A 21,197-nucleotide genomic window follows, 5' to 3' on the forward strand; every position below is an offset into this window, starting at 1 on the left:
TGTCATTTCTCTTTGCTTATTTGAGCTGTTTTTGCCATTATATGGACTTGGTGTTTTACCAATAGGGTTATCCTCTTTATACTCCCCCACCTTGTCACAACACAACTGATTGGCTAAAAACGCATTAAGAAGGAAAGAAATTCCACAAATGAACTTTTAACAAGGCACACCTGTTAATTGAAATGCATTCCAGGTGACTTCCTCATGAATCTGGTTGAGATAATGCCAAGAGTGTGCAAAGCTGTCATCAAGGCAAAGGGTGGCTACTTTGAAGAATCTCAAATATAAAATATATATTTTGATTTGTTTAACATTTTATTGTTTACTACATGATTCCACATGTGTTATTTCATAGTATTGATGTCTTCAATATTATTCTACAATGTAGAAAATAGTAAAAATAAAGAAAAACACTGGAATGAGTACATGTGTCCAAACTTCAGCCCCTGTAAGCTCCTGCATAATTCTGGCCCTGGGTAGGCCTATATTGTAACGTGTTCAAGTGAATCAAATCACAGTTTATTTATGATACAGCCAAAGCGTAAGCTACACAATACAATGAAATTCCTACTAGCAACTAAACCTCACCTTGCAAACAGTGCTATATGTATTTGTATTTACAGTAGGCTATAGCCTACAAATAGCTATATATACCACATGGTCGTAGGACTATTAGGCAATACTGCAAATGATTATTGTTTGTTCCTGAACCGGCCGAATGGCAGAGCTATCCTTCAGCACCCCAAGTTGGTTCAACTTCTTCAACATTATTGCTAAAAAAAAAGCCTAAATAAAACATTATAAAAAGTACATTTGAATGATACTAAGTGGCAGTGTTTTTACAACTATTGCCTGGTTTGCCTGAGGCTGATGCAGTGCACATGCATATACACACACTCTCATTCAAATGAACACATGCAAGAACACACACATACATGTAATAGTGCCAGACACGCACACAAACATATACAGTTGGCATTGCTAGTCACGCCCTGACCTTAGAGAGCCGTTTTATTTCTCTGTTTGATTAGGTCAGGGTGTGATTTGGGTGGGCATTCTATGTTTTCTATTTCGTTGTTTTTGGCCGAGTGTGGTTCCCAATCAGAGGCAGCTGTCTATTGTTGTCTCTGATTGGGAATCATACTTAGGCAGCCTTTTTCCCACCGTGGGTAATTATTTATTTTCTGTGTGTGTTGGTGTGGGCCACGGTTGCGGCACGTTCGGTTTCTGTTTACCTGTTTTTTTGTGAAAGTTTCACTTTATTAAAGATGTGGAATTACATGAACGCTGCGCCTTGGCTCATCTATGACAGGGAGTTGAAGACAGTGAACGTGACAGAATTACCCACCACAAAAAGACCAAGCAGTGTGCATCAACTTGGAGGATGAGCTGGACCAGGGAGGAGATTATGGCAGGGGACAAGACCCAGTAGACAGGAAGACTGAGAGGCAGCTCCCAAAAACTTTTTTGTGGGGCAGATGGGGAGTTTGGCGGATTCTGGGTTTAGACCTGAGCCAACTCCCCGTGCTTACCGTGGGGAGCATGTGACCGGTCAGGCACCGTGTTATGCGGCGACGCGCACGGTGTCTCCAGCAAGCATTCACAGGCCGGTGCGCTCTGTGCCAGCACCCCGCTTTTGCTGGGCGGAAGTGGGCATCCAGCCAGGACGGGTTGTGCCAGCTCTACGCTTGAGACCTCCAGTGCGCCTCCACGGCCCAGTGTATCCGGTGCCTGCTCCACGCACCAGGCTTCCAGTGCATCTCCCTAGTCCGGTGAGACCTGTTCCGGTTCCACGTACCAGGCCTCCAGTATGTCTCCCCAGCCTGGTAAGCCCTGTGGCAGCTCCATGCACCAGGCTTCCAGTATGTCTCCTCAGTCCGGTGAGACCTGTTCCGGCTCCACGTACGAAGCCTCTACTTGATGATCCATGGCACGAAGCCTCCAGTGATGGTCCATGGCCCGGAGCCTGTAGTGATGATCCATGGCACGAAGCCTCCAGTTATAATCCATGGCCTGGAGCCTTCAGTGATAATCCATGGCCCGAAGCCTCCAGTGATGATCCATGGCCCGGAGCCTCCAGTGATGATCCATGGCCCGGAGCCTCCAGTGATGATCCATGGCACGAAGCCTCCAGTGACGATCCATGGCCCGGAGCCTCCAGTGATGATCCATGGTCCGGAGCCTGTAGTGATGATCCATGGCCCGGAGCCTCCAGTGATAATCCATGGCACGAAGCCTCCAGTGACGGTCCCCGGTCCGGAGCATGCAGCGACGGTCTCCAGTCCGGAGCCTGTAGCGACGGTCCCCAGTCCGGAGCCTGCAGGGACGGTCCCCAGTCCGGTTCCTGCAGCGACGATCCCCAGTCCGGTCCCTGCAGCGACCTTCCGCAGTCCGGAGCCTCCAGCGGCGGTCCACTCTCTGGTTCCACGGAAGCGGGGGGATCAGCATGCGGAGCGGGGGTAAGTCCTGAACCGGAGCCGCCACCGAGGATAGATGCCCACCCCGACCCTTCCCCATAGTCAGGTTTTGCGGCCGGAGTCCGCACCTTTGGGGGGTACTGTCACGCCCTGACCTTAGAGAGCCGTTTTATTTCTCTATTTGGTTAGGTCAGGGTGTGATTTGGGTGGGCATTCTATGTTTTCGATTTCTTTGTTTTTGGCCAAGTGTGGTTTCCAATCAGAGGCAGCTGTCTATCGTTGTCTCTGATTGGGAATCATACTTAGGCAGACTTTTTCCCACCTAAGGTTGTGGGTAATTGTTAATTTTCTGTGTGTGTTTGTGTGGGCCATGGTTGCGTCATGTTCGGTTTCCGTTTACCAGTTTTTTTTTGGTGAAAGTTTCACTTTATTAAAAGATGTGGAATTACATGCACGCTGCGCGTTGGCTCATCTATGACAGGGAGTTGAAGACAGTGAACGTGACATTGCTGTTATGATTTTAGTTGTCCTTGATGTCCATTGTTTTAAATGTATTATAAAAAAAGTGCATTGTTGTTTGCTTTTTTTATCTTCTGTCTTTTCCTTTTTTCTCTTTAGTTCATTCTCTTGGTTGTTGGTGCATTGGGGGGTTCTTGGGGGTGGGGAATGGAATTAATTGTATTTTATTTTTTATTCCTGGGGGGACTGTGGGTGGAGTCTTGAATGGTTGAGGGACAGCTATTGGGGAACTGTGGGGGGATCTTGGAGGGTTCGGGTTCACGTTTTTTGGCCTGGTGGTAGATTGGTCAACATGCCCTTGAGCAGGGCATTGACCCTGGATGCTTCTGTGTGTCGCTCTGAATGGGAATCTGTTGGATGACTGATATGATGTAGTTATTGAGCAGCTTCACTGCAAGTATACTGTATGTTTCGAATATCCAATAAATAATTAATAAAAAAAACACTATTGCTCGATCCTGGCGCTGTCCTTTCAGCACCACTAAGGGCATTCCCATCGCTTAAAATAACACTCATCTAGATCTGTTGCCTACACCTAATAGTCCTACTCATCACTTATTATTACTAGTATCACACTCTAAAAATTAGGGCTTCAACAAGGGCTCTTCTAAGATCCTCAAAGTTATTCGAAGCACCTTACGGTTCTTGGCACTGAAAATGGCCCACAAAAGCTTCTTCCAAGAACCCCATAGGATGTGGGGTTCATTGAGGAACCTCCTCAGCTGATGGGGGTTCTTGCAGGAACCTAACTGCCCAACACACTCTTGGGCTCCTGAGTGGTGCAGCAGTCTAAGGCACTGCATCTCAGTGCTAGAGGCATCACTACAGACACAATGGTTTGAATCCAGGCTGTATCACAACCAGAAGTGATTGGGAGTCCCGTAGGGCGGCGTAGAATTGGCCCAGCGTCGTCCGGGTTTGGCCAGTGTAGGCAGTCCATTGTAAATAAGAATTTGTCATTAACTGACTTTCCTAGTTAAAAAAAGGTTAAATAAAATAAATAAATAAAACTGAAACATTTGTATTTGAATTTCAAAGGACAGCAGGTGCACGCGCTTGACTGAAAAATGTAAAGATCTCAATTTATGGCAAGGTTTGTCCCTTGTATGATCTAAACTGATATTGTTTCATGATGATACTGTCACGGCCGTCGAAAGAAGAGGACCAAGGTGCAGCGTGGTGAGTGTACATTTGACTTTTATTATAATGTCGCCAACAAAACAAAAAGCACAGAAACGACCGTGAAGCTTAACAGGGCTAAGTGCCACTAACAAAGATAACTACCCACACTGAATGGAGGGAAAAAGGGCTGCCTAAGTATGATTCCCAATCAGAGACAACGATAGACTGCTGTCCCTGATTGAGAACCATACCCGGCCAACACATAGAAACACAAATCATAGAAATAAAAGACATAGAATTCCCACCCAAATCACACCCTGACCAAACCAAAAAGAGACATAAAAAAGGCTCTCTAAGGTCAGGGCGTGACCAAAGGTGCGGACTCCGGCCGCAAAACCTGAACCTATAGGGGAGGGTCTGGGTGGGCATCTATCCGCGGTGGCGGCTCTGGTGCGGGACGTAGACCCCGCTCCACCTCTGGCTCACCCCGCTTTGGTGGCGCCTCTGGTGTGAGGACCCTCGCCGCCGACCCCGGACTGGGGACCCTCTCTGCGGGCACCGGACTGGGGACCCTCGCTGCGGGCCTCGGACTGGGGACCCTCGCTGCGGGTCCCGGACTGGGCACCCTCGCTGCGGGCCCCGGACAGGGCACCTTCGTTGCTGGCCCCGGACTGGGCACCCTCGTTGGGGGCTCCGGACTGGAGGCCGTCGCTGGGGGCTCTATCTTTTCATATTTCTGTAGGTGGGGTTCATCAAGGAACCTCCTTAGTTGGTGGGGATTTGAAGAACTTATAGGGGTTCTCCCACAGTTTCAATTTGAAGAACCCCTAAAGGATACTCCAGGAACCGTTTATTTTTGGAGTGTAGGCTACAAGAATATGTTGAAGGCTATCTGTATTGGGTGCACATGGCTGAACTGGTCACTTTTGTGTCTGTGTCTGCAGGTATACAGACAAGGAGGCATAAAAAGGTATGTCAATTGGTATTCTTATTACATATTCTTATAGCCTACATATTCTTATAGCCTACATATTCTTACCTCTTTGTTGATTGATATCCATTGAATTGTGTCCATTTTCTGTTTTAGAAAGATTTGCATAAATATGAAAAGATAAATGGTATCATCATAAAACAATATCAAGTTAGTTCATACAAGGGACAAACCTTCCCTTAAATTGAGGAGCTCTTAACATTTTTCAGTTAAGTGCCAGCACCTGCTTTCCTTTCAAATTCAAATCCAAATGTTTAATTTGGGCGGTTAGTTGGTGGGGTTCTTGCAGGAACCTAAGGAGGTTTCCTCGATGAACCCCACATCCTATGGGGTTCTTGGAAGAACCTTTTGGGGGACAGTTTCAGTTCCAAGAACCCTAAGGGTCTTTGAAGAACTTTGAGGATCTTAGAAGAACCCTTGTTGAATCCCCAATTTTTAGAGTGTGATGTTGACATTTTAATTGTGAAGAGGCTACTTTTTAGATTTATAGAAAAATCAGGGAAGGGCACAAGAAATTCGAGGGAAAACATGGAACAAATCTCTACAAATATCCTCTGTTGGAAAGCACATCGCAAGCCTGTCATTTTCCAGGAATAGATTGACGGATAGTCTACTTAAAATTACAGCTTTTGAAGAGTGGAAATTTACGCAGTGTCTATTCCTAACTGGGAGCTGTAAAAAAACGCACACATGGTAGCATTTACAAATGTTGATCATGGCAAATATTTAATAAGATCCATAATTGTATCACTTAGGCTTACTGTATTGCCAGTTCTGGACTGTTTCTGTTGGTTTGTTTATTAGGGATAGGCCTTACCTACCCAATGTTTTTGTTTTGTTATTTGATTATTTCATAGTTTAGGCTAGGCTACACACAATATAGGCCGAGACTACTTTCAATGTTTAGTGTAGGCTACTTGGCCATCACTTGCCTCAAAGCAAGGTTTTACGCTTGTTCAGTGAACGCACCATTTCTCCGAAGGGTGGCGTTTTACACCACTTTCGGCAGCCTTCCTGAAACCGCAGGTCCCTTCACCAGTCGTATCAGCAATTCAGATTGCATGCAAATCCGAAGCGTCATTCAAAAAGAATCGAGTGTGAGGGGGGGGGGGGTGAAGTGTAGCGCATTCCTTGAGAGAGAATCCAGCCCTTTTCTTCTCTCCCAGCCGGCTTGCAGCGAGGCAGCTCAGGTCGCGCACGCAGCAGACGCATGAGATTTGTCTGAAATTGAGAGAGCTTTGTGGTCGGTAGGGAAGTTAGGAGAAGGCTTATTCGCCTAAATAGCGAGTATTGCTGCGAAAACAATTTGTAGCCTACTTTGTGTCGCAGAGAATTGATTTAGTCTGTTACCCGTTTTCGTGACCATGGTTTCACAACGGAGACCAACTCACTTGTACGGGTGGGCATTGATGATAGTCGCCGTTTTCTGTCAACGGTGTCACGGAAGTTGTCCGGAGAAAGACTTGGAGAAAAGGGAAGAGGAGGCGAACGTAGTTTTGACTGGTACCGTTGAAGAAATCATGAACATGGACCCAGTGCATAATACATACTCGTGCAAGGTAAGCCTGACTGTCCTGACTTGAGTGGATAGATTTATGTTGAGTGAGGTTATCTACAAAGTAACGATAGTCTTGTCGAAAACGTTACAAAGTATTCAATGTTTCTGTTTCAGGAAGTAGGATACGTGTAAGCCTAACTCCAAAGTGACACCTGTCAAATCATAGCCTATCACTATAACATGCCATCCCACTTTTCTTTCAAAGCCAACGGTGGCCATTTGAATCAGTGCATCGGTCTTGGTAGGCCTTCTCATACAGTAGTTGAACAAAACAAGTAATAACAATCTCAACCTTTTCAACAAAGTGTTAACTATTTATTACATATTTATAGGCTAATAAACCCCCTTTGAAACATAAAATACTATATCTGTCTTCCTAAGTGAAGCTCAAGTGAACGATATATATATATATATATATTTTAACTATAGTGATGTACATAATTGAGCTATATATAAGGCGTTACATTTGTTGTTCTTCAGAAGCTTGTTTTTAAAATGTATTTACAGGCATGAAGTTGTATTTGACAATTGCTTTGTCATAGAGCACGACACTAAAGATCCATATCCTATGTAGAGAGATTGGAGTAGATTAGAGGTGTCACGTTTTCAGATCGGAACCACTTTACCACCAAATGAGACCAGTCCAAATGGAAACCTGTCCCATGAATATGAAATGTCTTCTGTTGTGAATACGGTTATGGTTTAGCAGATACAGTCCAGGAAAGTATGTATTCATTCAACCATGGTACCCTGATGTATACAATTTGGCCCTTTAAAGTTTTATTAAAACAAGTGGTTGGAAGAATAAGTGCTTGCATGCATATAAACATGAAATAACTGGAGTCCTGACTTAAATATGTTTGTTAAACTACAATTGTTGTAAAATACTTTTGATATGAAATATATTTGCTTAAAGGTAGACTGCAAAATTACATCATCATAAACAACAGGGCAACTTTCCACTTGCATACCTCATATCCTAGTTATGGTGATGTCACCTTGCTCAGACTACCTTTAACTTGAAGTTACAGCCTGCATGTGAGGAGCCTCAGTAAAGAGCTAAAGAGTCTTTTTCCATGGCCTTGATAAAGGTGAGGGTATGGCGGTACCTGAAAGGCAAGACCATGGTCAACGGCGAGGTTCTTCTGGACGGCGGCAACAAGGTGATGATCGGCGGCTTCGGGGACCCTGTGATATGCGACAACCAGGTTGCCACTGGCGACACGCGCATTTTCTTTGTCAACCTGGCCCCGGAGTACATGTGGCCGGCACATAAGAACGAGCTGATGCTCAACTCCAGCCTGATGAGGATTACCCTGCGTAACCTGGAGGAGGTGGAGCACTGTGTGGACGGTAAGCTGCCATTGTGTTGTCTCCTCTCTCTTTCTCTCTCTCTGTCTGTTTTTCAGTCTCAACAGGACTGTATGGAATAGTCAACCCCCTCTCTGTTTAGGTATCCCATATTAGGGATGCACGGACCGGTTTGGGGTTTTGCTTTACCTTACCTAATGGTATTTCAATGTTTAAAAAAAAATTGTAATAACTGAGTGTTGAAACTCAAAAAATTATGGCAATCGTCCGTTCTTACCGGCAGTAAGCCTTATATGCAAGCAAGAGCTTCAGGTGCACACGTACTTTTGTGCCGTGAATTTTGCCTGTGAGGCAGTGCGGGTGCCAAAGGCACCTTAGAGATCAACACAAAGTGCTACTCGTAAGAACTGTTATTGAATCCATTGAAAATACAGTACATGGTCATAAACCAGGTTTCATTCCAACCTTTTAATGCGAGTAAAGTGCATGCTGGATAAAAAATGCCATGAAAGGCCTGTTGGAAATTCTTCGGTAAACTTTCCAAGTATCGATAAAAAAAACATGTTAGACAAGGTGGGATCTTTTTCTGTCGGTAAAATTAATTATGTGGAAAATGCCAGTGGAAAAGCTTTTATGTGCGAATATTGATATAATTACCATCATATTGAATTTAACTTGGAGTCACACGATGACATGTGTGGTTCTCCTACTATGACTCATCGGGAAAGCATGCAGTTTATTAGGCTACAGATTAAATAAATGATGAACTTCACAGGGTGGTGAAAGTGCAAGGTGATGAGGTTGATGCTCCTTTCCAATAAATATTAAGGGTCTTATTCCGGTGACATGATAATCGATGCTTGGCTGTCATTTGACAAGTAAAAATAATCTTGCTTTTTTCCATAATAATAATCTCATCATATCGGCTATATGTGCACTCTAGCCAACAGCGTGCAGATAACGCTGTTGGCTAGAGTGCACATGCCAATACCAGAGTGTGCACACTCGCTATATAATGCAAAATGTTTTTGTGAGGAAACCATTTTTAGAATGTAGAATATTGGATGGAAATCTAGCTATAGAGGAGAATCATTATTCTGATGAAGGAAAAGTGACTTTTTCACCAAAATAATGTTTTACACGGTGGAAAGGATAATAAATTAGGATTTTTTTGGGGGGGGGAAGTTTGATTGTTTTGTACTAAGGTTGGGCGCAATCCAGATTTTCATATTGTCATACCGTCCTTCATACGTTCCAGGATTTACGGTATTACCAGTTTAGTACACAAGGGGGCGCCAAATAAACTACAAAAAAGGCCATTGGGGGTCTAACAAAATTAGCACAAATAATAGCGAATTTCCATGGCGGTTGCTAGCTAAATTTACTAACGAGTGCAAAGAATGGCAATCCAGCTCATAAAGTTATACATATAGGAGCTACCGAATGCCATTTTTGGTGAGTTTGGACATTTAAAAGCGAATGTGAACCAGAGACATTGTGGAAATGAACAAAGTTTTGACACATGCTTTTCTGAAGGAAAAACAGCACTGGCACTAGAGCAGCATGTGTACATGCCTGTGAGGAGTCTGGAGTCGCTAGGGCAATAGGCTTGACTACTCAGAGAAGATGGGAGTGTAGCAGACTGGCCAAGAACAGAGAGGAGAAAACAAGGAATTCAAAAGATAGCAGTGGCAGATGTACAGATAACTCATCCAAAGGGCTTTGACTTCTCAAACATGGCAGAAAGCTAACTCAATATGATGCCCCGTCAGCTTATTAATTCAGCCACTTACTTTGATAACTAGCAAGTTAAGCTTAGTTGTCGCGTTAACGCATAATTCTTAATTTTTCACGCAGGAAAAAAGTTCAAAGGCATAAGAAATATCTTGCTGCATTTTTAAAACGAAGATCCTGAAATGCTTCTTATTGTAATTGTAATTTCAGGCACATTTTGTGGTTCAGTTGCACTTCCTCATTTGGATGAGAATTCATGAACGAGCATTCAACCAGCAGACAATGCTCTGACTGATGTGCAGCTTCTTTTTTCCTGTACTTTCCTCGGTGTAGCCTGCCTGCTTTTCTCTGGTAAAATGCAATTTTAACGTGGAGCAAAATATTAGGAAATGTTGCTGGCTACATTCTTTCCATGAAAAACATTAGAAACATTATAATAAATACCTTTATTTTTCTCTGTAAGCTCTTTTACTCGTGTGGCTGTCAGCCAAATAGCGTTGCACTTCTGTTGTCGTCTGATGAAGATGTTGTTGATGAAGATGTTGACTTTCAATATTTACTGAATAAAAATATAAATGCAACATGTAAAGTGTTCACCCCATGTTTCATACACTGAAATAAAAGGTCCCAGATTTGTTCCATAAACACAAAAAGCTTATTTCTCTCAAATGTGCACAAATGTGTTTACATCGCTGTTAGTGAGCATTTCTCCTTTGCCAAGATAATCCATCCAACCGATAGGTGTGGCATATCAAGAAGCAGATTAAACAGCATGATCATTACACAGGTGCACCTTGTGCTGGGGACAATGAAAGGCCAATCTAAAATGGGAAGTTTTATCACACAACACAATGCCACAGATGTCTCAAATTCTGAGGGAGTGTGCAATTGGCATGCTGACTGCAGGAATGTCCACCAGAGCGATTGCCTTAGAATTGAATGTTAATTTCTCTACCATAAGCCACCTCCAATGTTGTTTTTGAGAATTCGGCAGTGCATCCAACTGGCCTCATAACCGCAGACCACGTGTAATCACGCCTGCCCAGGACCTCCATATCCGGCTTCTTCACCTGCACGATCGTCTGAGACCAGATTATTTTAAGGTTAGTCTGACAGAGTAGTACAGGGCAGTCACATTGTAAAGATAGGCATCACACTCCCTGCATCACAAGTAAATGGTATCTGAAATATCATAGCTGTAGGGTTACACCCATGACTGTTTCCCAGCACTCAGACAAATGGGGACACCTGAGTCCTCTAAGCAGGTTAGTTGTCATGGTGAAGCTGCTGCGGCCCTGCTCAGGTTAATTGTCTCTCCCTAGGAGGTGGAGGTGTCCCCTTTGATATACACCTTCAGGGACAGTAACTGACCTCCCTGAGACAACCTTTCCCCGTTGTCAGGGGGACGTTTTATGAAGTCAGAAGTAAGCTCTTAAAGTATTTTTTACACATAACCCAGAGCTTTGAGGTATATACTGGGGACTGCGTTTCTCACACTCTTTTAGCAGTTGACAGTTATGTTAACACCTCTGTTAATGGCAAAGCCTTAGCACCAAAAAGAGACAGCCTCGCATTTTCTAATTTTACCTTGACAGAGGCAGGAGCAGGAGGAAGCGGACGTGGAGAAGGAATGAATAGATCAGACTTGTCTGTGCTTGAGAACATGCAATCATAAAAATAGTTTTTTGAGGAGCTTCCTGAGTTTGGGAGAAAAAAAAGGAGACAAGTAATCCATTTTAGCCAGCTGCAGCTCTAGATACTGAAAACTTCCCCAGTGCAGTGAGAGTTATTGAGAGCTGTCGCTCCTTTTGGGACTTTTTTTGTGAAGAAACCATTTGTCAGGCACTATAAGAAGACCCATACCCGTGACTAATAAGTCCTAACATCTGCCGTGACTATGCCCGTCTCTGCCCTCTTTGCCAGCAAACAAGGCTTGTTGCTGTTCGGCTTCTGCTGGCGCTTGACGATGTTGGCAGCTGGTCAGAAGTTAGAATCCATGGCCTCCATATACAGGCCTCAAAAACGGCCAAATCATTAGTGATGGCAGGTGATTCCAATGGTCGCAGGTTGTTTGCAGTGTTTGGTAGAGTTTGGCACAAATAACATTTTATCTTTCCCGGCACGACACACTGTACTGCTGACATTTTTTCTTCCCTCTTTTCTTCTTTTTCAAATTCGCTTTTCTTGTTGCGAAGAGAGGAGTTTCTTGGTTCTAGCAACTACTGTCTAGTTGCTAGATGCCTTGGGTTTGGAGAGGTTCTTAGCATGGCACCATATTTCACATAACTGGCTTAGAGGGCCAAGGAATATGCATTAGGAAATGCACTTGGTCCTGTTTCGTTTCAATGAAACCTTATGAAACTTTTCAAACTGTATTCAAGTGAATTTGCAGTGTATTTGTTTCATTGCTGTACAATTATTTCACTCAGTCTTTATAGGACAAGGTTAAAACAAATCTAAGTGTACTGATTTTCAGGGGCATAATAGCGATCCACGTCTCTCTTGAGGTTAGACACAAATCTGTATTTGTTTTTTTTTTGCCCAAGGGATTATTTGGCATTCCTCCATCTGATGAAGAGTGAGCTCTGAGGCTTCAGTCCAGTGCAAAGTTTTAATTAAGACAGTCAAGTCGGATCACATCCTCCGTGTGCAGCCAACCACCATCCAGGAGACTGGGGATGTTAGTACCTTCAGACAAGACTCTACCTGTCGCTGCGCTCAGTGTACCCTCCACTCCTTTCTCCCCATTCTTGACATATCCACAGCTAGGAGAGACCCAGGAATGCCTGGCGGAGCTAGGCGGGGAGGCACATTGTCAAAAAGTGGAGGAAAAAGAGTCTCTGTGTAAGATGCATGGGAGGGAGGAGGAAGGATAAGTGAGGATGAAAGGGGAAGAGAGAGAGGGAGAGAGAGACCGTGAGGAAATTCTTTGTTCAGGTGTGGACTTGGAATGCTGGAGATGTGTGTTTTTCTTGGCATCTCACGGTCAGGAAGTGCGACCAATGCTCCGTGGCATAGATAGATGCCTAGAGGCATCATGTTTCGTCCTATCACTCCCCAGAGCTTTAGTGCGGAGGTACAGGCCACTTCAAAACCTCGCACGGGATCACTTGGGCAATGCTTTAATCTCACTAAGAGCAGCCTTCCCCTCAAAGGAATCTTTACAAGACCTCACTAAACACCCGGCCACGGAGTTTCTAAACCCAGAGGCGCAACATCGCGAGACTTCGGGGAATTCTTCCGAAGCAGACCAAGCAGACCAGGCCGGGGTTTGGGGTTTGAGAAGCCAATGAGAGAAGTGAAACATTCTTCCTTAGTTGTTCATTTTCTCGACTTATAAAGACACAACTTAGATTCGGGGCCAATGTCTTAAGTAGTTCAACATGTTATTACTCCAACCTCGTGAAAGTGACAAACTGACACGTTTTCATTTTCGTCCTAAACAACTTTATATCGAAGGTGTGCCTTTGATTTGATGGCCTGCACATCAAACGACCGTTTAGACCCGATGACGTGTTTCTGCGCATGAGCTTAGCTAGCCAACGTCGCCAAGACATCGCCTACAAGCGTGATCAGGGACTTCTATTGGAGAAGCAGTTTCTGCCTATCTTCATACTGTGCTGTCTTTGACCCGGCACTCTAAAAACACAGCTCCACATTTGTCGCCGTTCAAAGCGAGCTGGCCCGCTCCCAACGTGTTCTCTGTTCACACGGCTCTCAAAGGCAATTCAGAGACTAAATGAAGACCTGAAAAGGGGCAAATGCACCACTTCTGACTGGGACACACATCCCCTTCACACTGTTGACGTTTACCTTGCAGAAGCGGATAAGTGAAGCCTACATCTTCCTCTCCCTATGTTTGCACCTCGAGCGACAACTATTCAGTGAAATGTTAGCATATTCAATTGTTCCCCGCGCACCGAGTTGTCAGATAATGTGTCAAAATCAAGCAGAGCCATTTGCATGGCTTTGGAAAAACACAATGAGACTGCTGTCTGAAATTGTATGGAGGGATACAAGATTTAACCGAATGCCCGAGGGCTTCATTTTCTGAGAATTGAGAAAATGTGAATTGTTACTGTTTGTTGTCATTTGTTTTTTTCTCTCCCTCTGCTGTGTTACTGACAGAGGGGAGAGAGAGGGATGAGAGAGAGAGAGAGAGAAACCGTGAGGGGAAAGGACATGGACGGAGGGGAGGGGAGAGAGAGGGATGAGAGAGAGAGAGAGAGAAACCGTGAGGGGAAAGGACATGGACGGAGGGGAGGGGAGGGAGAGGAAGCCCACTTGATGGAGAGGTGTTGAGCGTACAGGGAGATGCTATCTGTCCCAGTCTGTTTATCAGCTGCTTTTGTTTCAACTTCACTTGATGCCAGTAACGTCATTCCTTCAAGGCTCTGTCAGAGGAGAACAACAAAGGGCTGTTTCTTCTTCTTTTTTCCTTTTCTTGTTCCATCCTCTTCTCGCTCTCTCAAGGAGGTGACATGCCAGTCAATGGCCACACAGGTGATGCTGTGATGCTGCTTCTGGTCAGTGTGACGTTCCGTCCACCCGTACGAATATAAGTGCTCTGCTCAGTTAAATATCTGCTAGGCGTCGGCCAGGAATTGTCGGTGGATCCCTAGTTCTCTATTGTCAGTGTGTAGTCGCGTAAAGCTTGTCTGATATGTGTATGGCGTTAAGGGCTGAGCAGTATGGGGTTAGTTTGCTAAGCCTGGAGTGCGATGGGGTTCCTGATTTGCCGGCAGGTGGTCTGACTTAATGACGGGCCTGCAGACAGTCCTGTGGAATGCTCCTCTGGGTGGGTGGGATGTGGGATGACTGTTTAAGGCCTCTACATCCCATCCTCCCTACCTTCACCCCCTTAGCATTCCTTCAGTAAGCCCCCCCACTAGATCTGCTAAGGTAATAAATAACTGATATGAAATTGAGGGGTTGAACATCTCTTTGTTTGTTCATTTGGTCTTTACAAGGAGCAAGCATTTGTGATTTTCACATGCAGGGCTCATCTTTACTAAATTAAGTTGGATCCCTATTGAGTGAGTCCCAATTTTAAAGGACAATGCCAGTCTTGTCGCATCTAGTGCCAGATTTGTTTATTTTGAGATGGTCTGGATTATTTTGTCTGTGAGGTCAGTTCTTAGCTACAGTTAATCAGTGACTCTCAGGAATGCTTGCCCCATTTCTAATTCAGTGTTAATAGAAAACAAATAGTTAACAATACCAGAGTAGACCAACAATCACCACTTTTCTTCCTTATTCTGCACAGATTAGAAGCCCTGTTTTATGTCATGATAGCTATGTAGGTTTTATCTATGTCCCAAAGAGGAGGCGAAGGGGGCATTTGACAAACCGAAAGAAGTGTGAGAGAGTAGTCCTAGACCCAGACAGTCCCACCCAGAAGACTGAGAGAGCAGTGAGGTCTTGTGGTCTTGTGCCTTTCTTTATCCCAATCTACTGGCCATACAAGCTCCCCTTTGTGTTCAGAGAGTCATGGGAAGTCATGTACCCGAGCAGGGTGACTCGAAGGATTGGACTTTTCTCAGGATACTTCGATGTCTGTGGGTTTGCGTCCCTGGGTGTGTGCGCCTGTGCGTGTCTGTATGTGCGTATAACAGTGTTGTAGTACTCGAGACCGGACTTTTGTACTTGGTCTTGACTTGGTCTCGGATAGTGAGGTCTCGTCATTTCTTCCCGAGGCCAGCGGAGTAAAAAAACTCAATCATCAGCTTCTATTCAGTCAGCGTATATAAATGCCTCTCCAGCCAAATATATACTCTCCTTTCTTGAAACATTAATATCTTAACAGCCTTTATATCTATTATAGACAGGTTAGTACAGTGGTGAACCTATAGGCCTTCAGTGGCGAACCAATAGGCCTTCAGTGGTGAACCTATAGGCCTTCAGTGGCAAACCAATAGGTCTTCAGTGGTGAACCTATAGGCCTTCAGTGGTGAACCTATAGGCCTTCAGTGGTGAACCTATAGGCCTTCAGTGGTGAACCTATAGGCCTTCAGTTTGTGACAGGTTAGTAGAGTGGTGAACCTATAGGTCTTCAGTGTGTGACAGGTTAGTACAGTGGTGAACCTATAGGTCTTCAGTGTGTGACAGGTTAGTACAGTGGTGAACCTATAGGTCTTCAGTGTGTGACAGGTTAGTAGAGTGGTGAACCTATAGGTCTTCAGTGTGACAGGTTAGTACAGTGGTGAACCTATAGGTCTTCAGTGTGACAGGTTAGTAGAGTGGTGAACTTATAGGTCTTCAGTGTGACAGGTTAGTACAGTGGTGAACCTATAGGTCTTCAGTGTGACAGGTTAGTAGAGTGGTGAACCTATAGGTCTTCAGTGTGTGATAGGTTAGTAGAGTGGTGAACCTATAGGTCTTCAGTGTGTGACAGGTTAGTACAGTGGTGAACCTATAGGTCTTCAGTGTGTGACAGGTTAGTACAGTGGTGAACCTATAGGTCTTCAGTGTGTGACAGGTTAGTAGAGTGGTGAACCTATAGGTCTTCAGTGTGACAGGTTAGTAGAGTGGTGAACCTATAGGTTCAGTAGGTTAGTGGTGAACCTAGGTCTTAGGTCTTCAGTGTGACAGGTTAGTAGAGTGGTGAACCTATAGGTCTTCAGTGTGACAGGTTAGTAGAGTGGTGAAACCTTCAGGTCTTCAGTGGTGACAGGTTAGTACAGTGGTGAACAGTGGCAGGTTAGTAGAGTGGTGAACCAATAGGTTCAGTGACCTATACAGGTTAGTAGAGTGGTGAACCTATAGGTCTTCAGTGTGACAGGTTAGTAGAGTGGTGAACCTATAGGTCTTCAGTGTGTGACAGGTTAGTACAGTGGTGAACCTATAGGCCTTCAGTGGTGAACCTATAGGTCTTCAGTGTGACAGGTTAGTAGAGTGGTGAACCTATAGGTCTTCAGTGTGTGACAGGTTAGTACAGTGGTGAACCTATAGGTCTTCAGTGTTTAACGGGTTAGTACAGTGGTGAACCTATAGGTCTTCAGTGTGACAGGTTAGTAGAGTGGTGAACCTATAGGTCTTCAGTGTGACAGGTTAGTAGAGTGGTGAACCTATAGGTCTTCAGTGTGACAGGTTAGTACAGTGGTGAACCTATAGGTCTTCAGTGTGTGACAGGTTAGTAGAGTGGTGAACCTATAGGTCTTCAGTGTGTGACAGGTTAGTACAGTGGTGAACCTATAGGTCTTCAGTGTGTGACAGGTTAGTACAGTGGTGAACCTAGGTCTTAGGTCTTCAGTGTGTGACAGGTTAGTACAGTGGTGAACCTATAGGTCTTCAGTGTGTGACAGGTTAGTACAGTGGTGAACCTATAGGTCTTCAGTGTGTGACAGGTTAATAGAGTGGTGAACCTATAGGTCTTCAGTGTGTGACAGGTTAGTACAGTGGTGAACCTATAGGTCTTCAGTGTGTGACAGGTTAGTACAGTGGTGAACCTATAGGTCTTCAGTGTGTGACAGGTTAGTAGAGTGGTGAACCTATAGGTCTTCAGTGTGACAGGTTAGTACAGTGGTGAACCTATAGGTCTTCAGTGTGTGACAGGTTAGTAGAGTGGTGAACCTATAGGTCTTCAGTGTGTGACAGGTTAGTACAGTGGTGAACCTATAGGCCTTCAGTGGTGAACCTATAGGTCTTCAGTGTGTGACAGGTTCATGATTCTGAAAGGACGGCAACCGTAATACCAGTGCACGCACGTAGGAGAGTGCACTTTTTGTAAAACACAAAGGGCCAGTTGTTTGGTGTAATGAAGGCTATACGCCGGTTTAAGCCGTATACCCACTTTGTTTTCAGTGGGCACTGTTTATACTCACTTCTTAATCCCTCCTGATGCGTATCAATGTAGTGTAGTGGAGGTATATGGCTCAATTATGTAGAACAATAGAGAAATCATGCTAAGTAGCCTACACAATTGCAAAGCACAGTGAAATATATTCATTTGTGCATCACACACACAGCCTTGTTTCAGTGGAATATCATCTGCAGGCGGCAAGAGTGTGCAGCTCTCAACTGGTTTTAGCATGGTGCAGCTCTCAACTGGTTTTTAGCATGGTGCAGCTCTCAACTGGTTTTTAGCATGGTGCAGCTCTCAACTGGTTTTAGCATGGTGCAGCTCTCAACTGGTTTTAGCATGATGCAGCTCTCAACTGGTTTTAGCATGGTGCAGCTCTCAACTGGTTTTAGCATGGTGCAGCTCTCAACTGGTTTTAGCATGGTGCAGCTCTCAACTGGTTTTTAGCATGGTGCAGCTCTCAACTGGTTTTAGCATGGTGCAGCTCTCAACTGGTTTTAGCATGGTGCAGCTCTCAACTGGTTTTAGCATGGTGCAGCTCACAGAAGAATGACATTGGTAGCCGGTACGGTAGGAAAGACTTTCAACTTATATCTACCAATATCTACCAGTAAATACTAACTAAGTTAAAAATAGGTACCAGGTATTGAAAAAGTTTCATCCGAAGTGTTGGTTAGTAGGCTATTTGTGATGCGCAATTGTCATCATGCATCAGGGGCATAGATATGGATGGGCCTGGGTGGACAGAGGCCCACGCACTTGGGAGCCAGGCCTTGACAGGCCCACCAAATCAGATTGATGTGGTGGAAGCATTGTTGTGGATTTACACCATCACATTGCTTCATGTTTTTAGATTTAAAAAAAGGTGTGATTTTGAGATTGAAAATCTTCACAATTTATTGGAAAACTCCAGTTCCACTCACCAGATGATGATCATTTGAAACTTCTTGTTGAAAGTTAACAGAAGAAGCTAACAAATTAGCAACAACATCCTATTTGATAACACCTGCTGCAACCTCTGCAAACTATCCGACAACAAAAGCTAGCTAGCTAGGTCATGGGAAAACTACTGCTCGCTATTGCGCAGTGACCTTTTGTCCTTCAAGAACGCAGAAATTTCCATACGTTTTTGTAAAAATGGTCCCACTCATTAAGTCAATGTTCATCATATATGCATAGTCACATTAACCATATATACATGTACATACTACCTCAATCAGCCTAACTAACCGGAGTCTGTATGTAGCCTCGCTACTTTTGTAGCCTCGCTACTGGATATAGCCTGTCTTTTTAATGTTGTTTTATTTCTTTACCTACCTATTGTTCACCAAATACCTTTTTTGCACTATTGGTTAGAGCCTGTAAGATAGCATTTCACTGTAAGGTGTACTACACCTGTTGTATTCGGCGCACGTGACAAATAAACTCTGATTTGATTTGATTGGTTGATTCCACTTTCACTCCAAAATATTGCCCTGATACAGTTGAATGGCAGATGCCTTGATTTAGCTTTTGATGGCCTAGCCAATGGCTGACGTAGCCCTTTCCATTCCAAAAAACTGAAGAGATTAAATCAAAACATAATTGAAAATAATAATATGATAATCATTATTATTATGTTATAATAATTATTTTATAAATCCTTAGCCCTTCTCTGAAGGCGTAGAAGGCCCATTGTGTTAGGGTTAGTAATATTTTACCTCAACAATATTTGACCTCAGTTTTTCACTATTCTGAAAGTCTAAAGAATCCACATGCTATATGAACACAGAAATACTGGACATGAATGAGCCTCCCGGGTGGCGCAGTGGTCTAAGGCACTGCATCGCAGTACTAGCTGTGCCACCAGAGACAGTAACTACTAATGTTGTTTTGAAATATGAACACAGAAATACAAGACAGTAACTACCACATGTTGTTTTGAAATATGAACACAGAAATACTGGACATGAATGAGCCTCCTGGGTGGCGCAGTGGTCTAAGGCACTGCATCGCAGTGCTAGTTGTGCCACCAGAGCCTCTGGGTTTAAGCCCAGGCCCTGTCGCAGCCGGCCGCGACCGGGACGTCCCTGGGGCGACGCACAATTGGCCTTGCGTCGTCCGGTTTAGGGAGGGTTTGCCCGGTAGGGATATCCTTGTCTCAATGCGCACTAGCGACTCCTGTGGTGGGCCGGGTGCAGTGCACGCTGACCAGGTTGCTAGATGTACGGTGTTTCCTCCGACACATTGGTGCGGCTGACTTCCGGGTTGGATGCACGCTGTGTTAAGAAACAGTGCGGCTTGGTTGGGTTGTGTTTCGGAGGACGCGTGGCTCTCGACCTTCGTCTCTCCCGAGCCCATACAGGAGCTGTAGCGATGAGACAAGATAGTAATTACTAACAATTAGATACTACGAAATTGGGGAGAAAAAGGGGGTAAAAAAAGAAAGAAATACTGGAAATGTTGAACTCTTATTATGGTGGTGATTTGACAAAGTTGCAATCATGGTGTTGAATTGGACTAGCATCTTTCTGGTCTTGGTTTCGACTTGGTCTCTGACCCCTTGTCCCCGTCCCGGTCTGAGTCTTGACTCGGCCTCACACCCCCTCCGTCTCGGTCTTGACTCGGCCTCGCTTCTCCTCCTGTCTTGGTCTTGACTCGGCCTCGCCCCCCTTCTGGTCTCGGGTCTTGACTCGGCCTCGCACCCCCTCCGGCCTCGGTCTTGACTCGGCCTCGCCCCTCCCCCTGGTCTCGGTCTTGACTCGGCCTCGATCCCCCTCCGGGTCTTGGTCTTGACTCGGCCTCACCCCCTCCGGTCTTGGTCTTGACTCGGCCTCTGCCCCCTCCGGTCTTGGTCTTGACTCGGCCTCGCCCCCCCTCCGGTCTTGGTCTTGACTCGCCTCGATTTGCTCCGGTCTTGGTCATGAATCGGTCTCGCTTTAGTTGGTCTCAAACACAACACTGGCGTATAATGTGTGAATGTGTTTTCGCAGTGAAGCGAGAGTGTGGAGAGGCAGTGAGAAGATAATGAGTATTGGAGGGGCGAGCAACAAATACTGACAAAGGCAGAGAGATCTACCTGTTTGCCAGCTACCCCTGAGTCTCCAGAGTTATTATACTTTTAGATTTTAATAAATAAATTGTGGGAGCGCAGTGCCTGCCAGGAATAGCGATGAAGGGCTACAAATGAAAAATCCATGAAAGACAGGAGGGAGAGTGAACGAGAGGGAGAGAGAGGAGGGGACCACTTCACCTTACCCTGACTCACTGCCCTACCCGTGACTCTGTCTGTTTTGGTTAATGATAAGAATCACTGATGGAATTGATGTCTCAGAGATCCATATACAGTCAGACACCCTAGGTCTGTCACTCTGTTCACTAGCATAGTACAGTCAGACACCATAGGTCTGTCACTCTGTTCACTAGCATAGTACAGTCAGACACCATAGGTCTGTCACTCTGTTCACTAGCATAGTACAGTCAGACACCATAGGTCTGTCACTCTGTTCACTAGCATAGTACAGTCAGACACCATAGGTCTGTCACTCTGTTCACTAGCATAGTACAGTCAGACACCATAGGTCTGTCACTCTGTTCACTAGCATAGTACAGTCAGACACCATAGGTCTGTCACTCTGTTCACTAGCATAGTACAGTCAGACACCATATGTCTGTCACTCTGTTCACTAGCATAGTACAGTCAGACACCATAGGTCTGTCACTCTGTTCACTAGCATAGTACAGTCAGACACCATAGGTCTGTCA

General features: G+C 44.9%; 1 protein-coding gene across 1 annotated transcript in view; it reads left to right on the forward strand.

The window, feature by feature from the left end:
- The first annotated feature begins 6,186 nt into the window (after positions 1 to 6,186).
- The window catches only part of LOC112233024 (agrin), a 283,865-nt gene continuing 268,854 nt past the window's right edge, over positions 6,187 to 21,197 (forward strand). Inside the window, 2 exon segments of the mRNA XM_042299364.1 lie at positions 6,187 to 6,608; positions 7,699 to 7,960. Of these exon segments, the coding sequence (XP_042155298.1) occupies positions 6,459 to 6,608; positions 7,699 to 7,960 (412 nt within the window). The 5' untranslated portion in view covers positions 6,187 to 6,458.

This window comes from Oncorhynchus tshawytscha, linkage group LG16 (genome assembly GCF_018296145.1).
Source record: "Oncorhynchus tshawytscha isolate Ot180627B linkage group LG16, Otsh_v2.0, whole genome shotgun sequence".
In the NCBI taxonomy this organism is placed as follows: domain Eukaryota; kingdom Metazoa; phylum Chordata; class Actinopteri; order Salmoniformes; family Salmonidae; genus Oncorhynchus; species Oncorhynchus tshawytscha.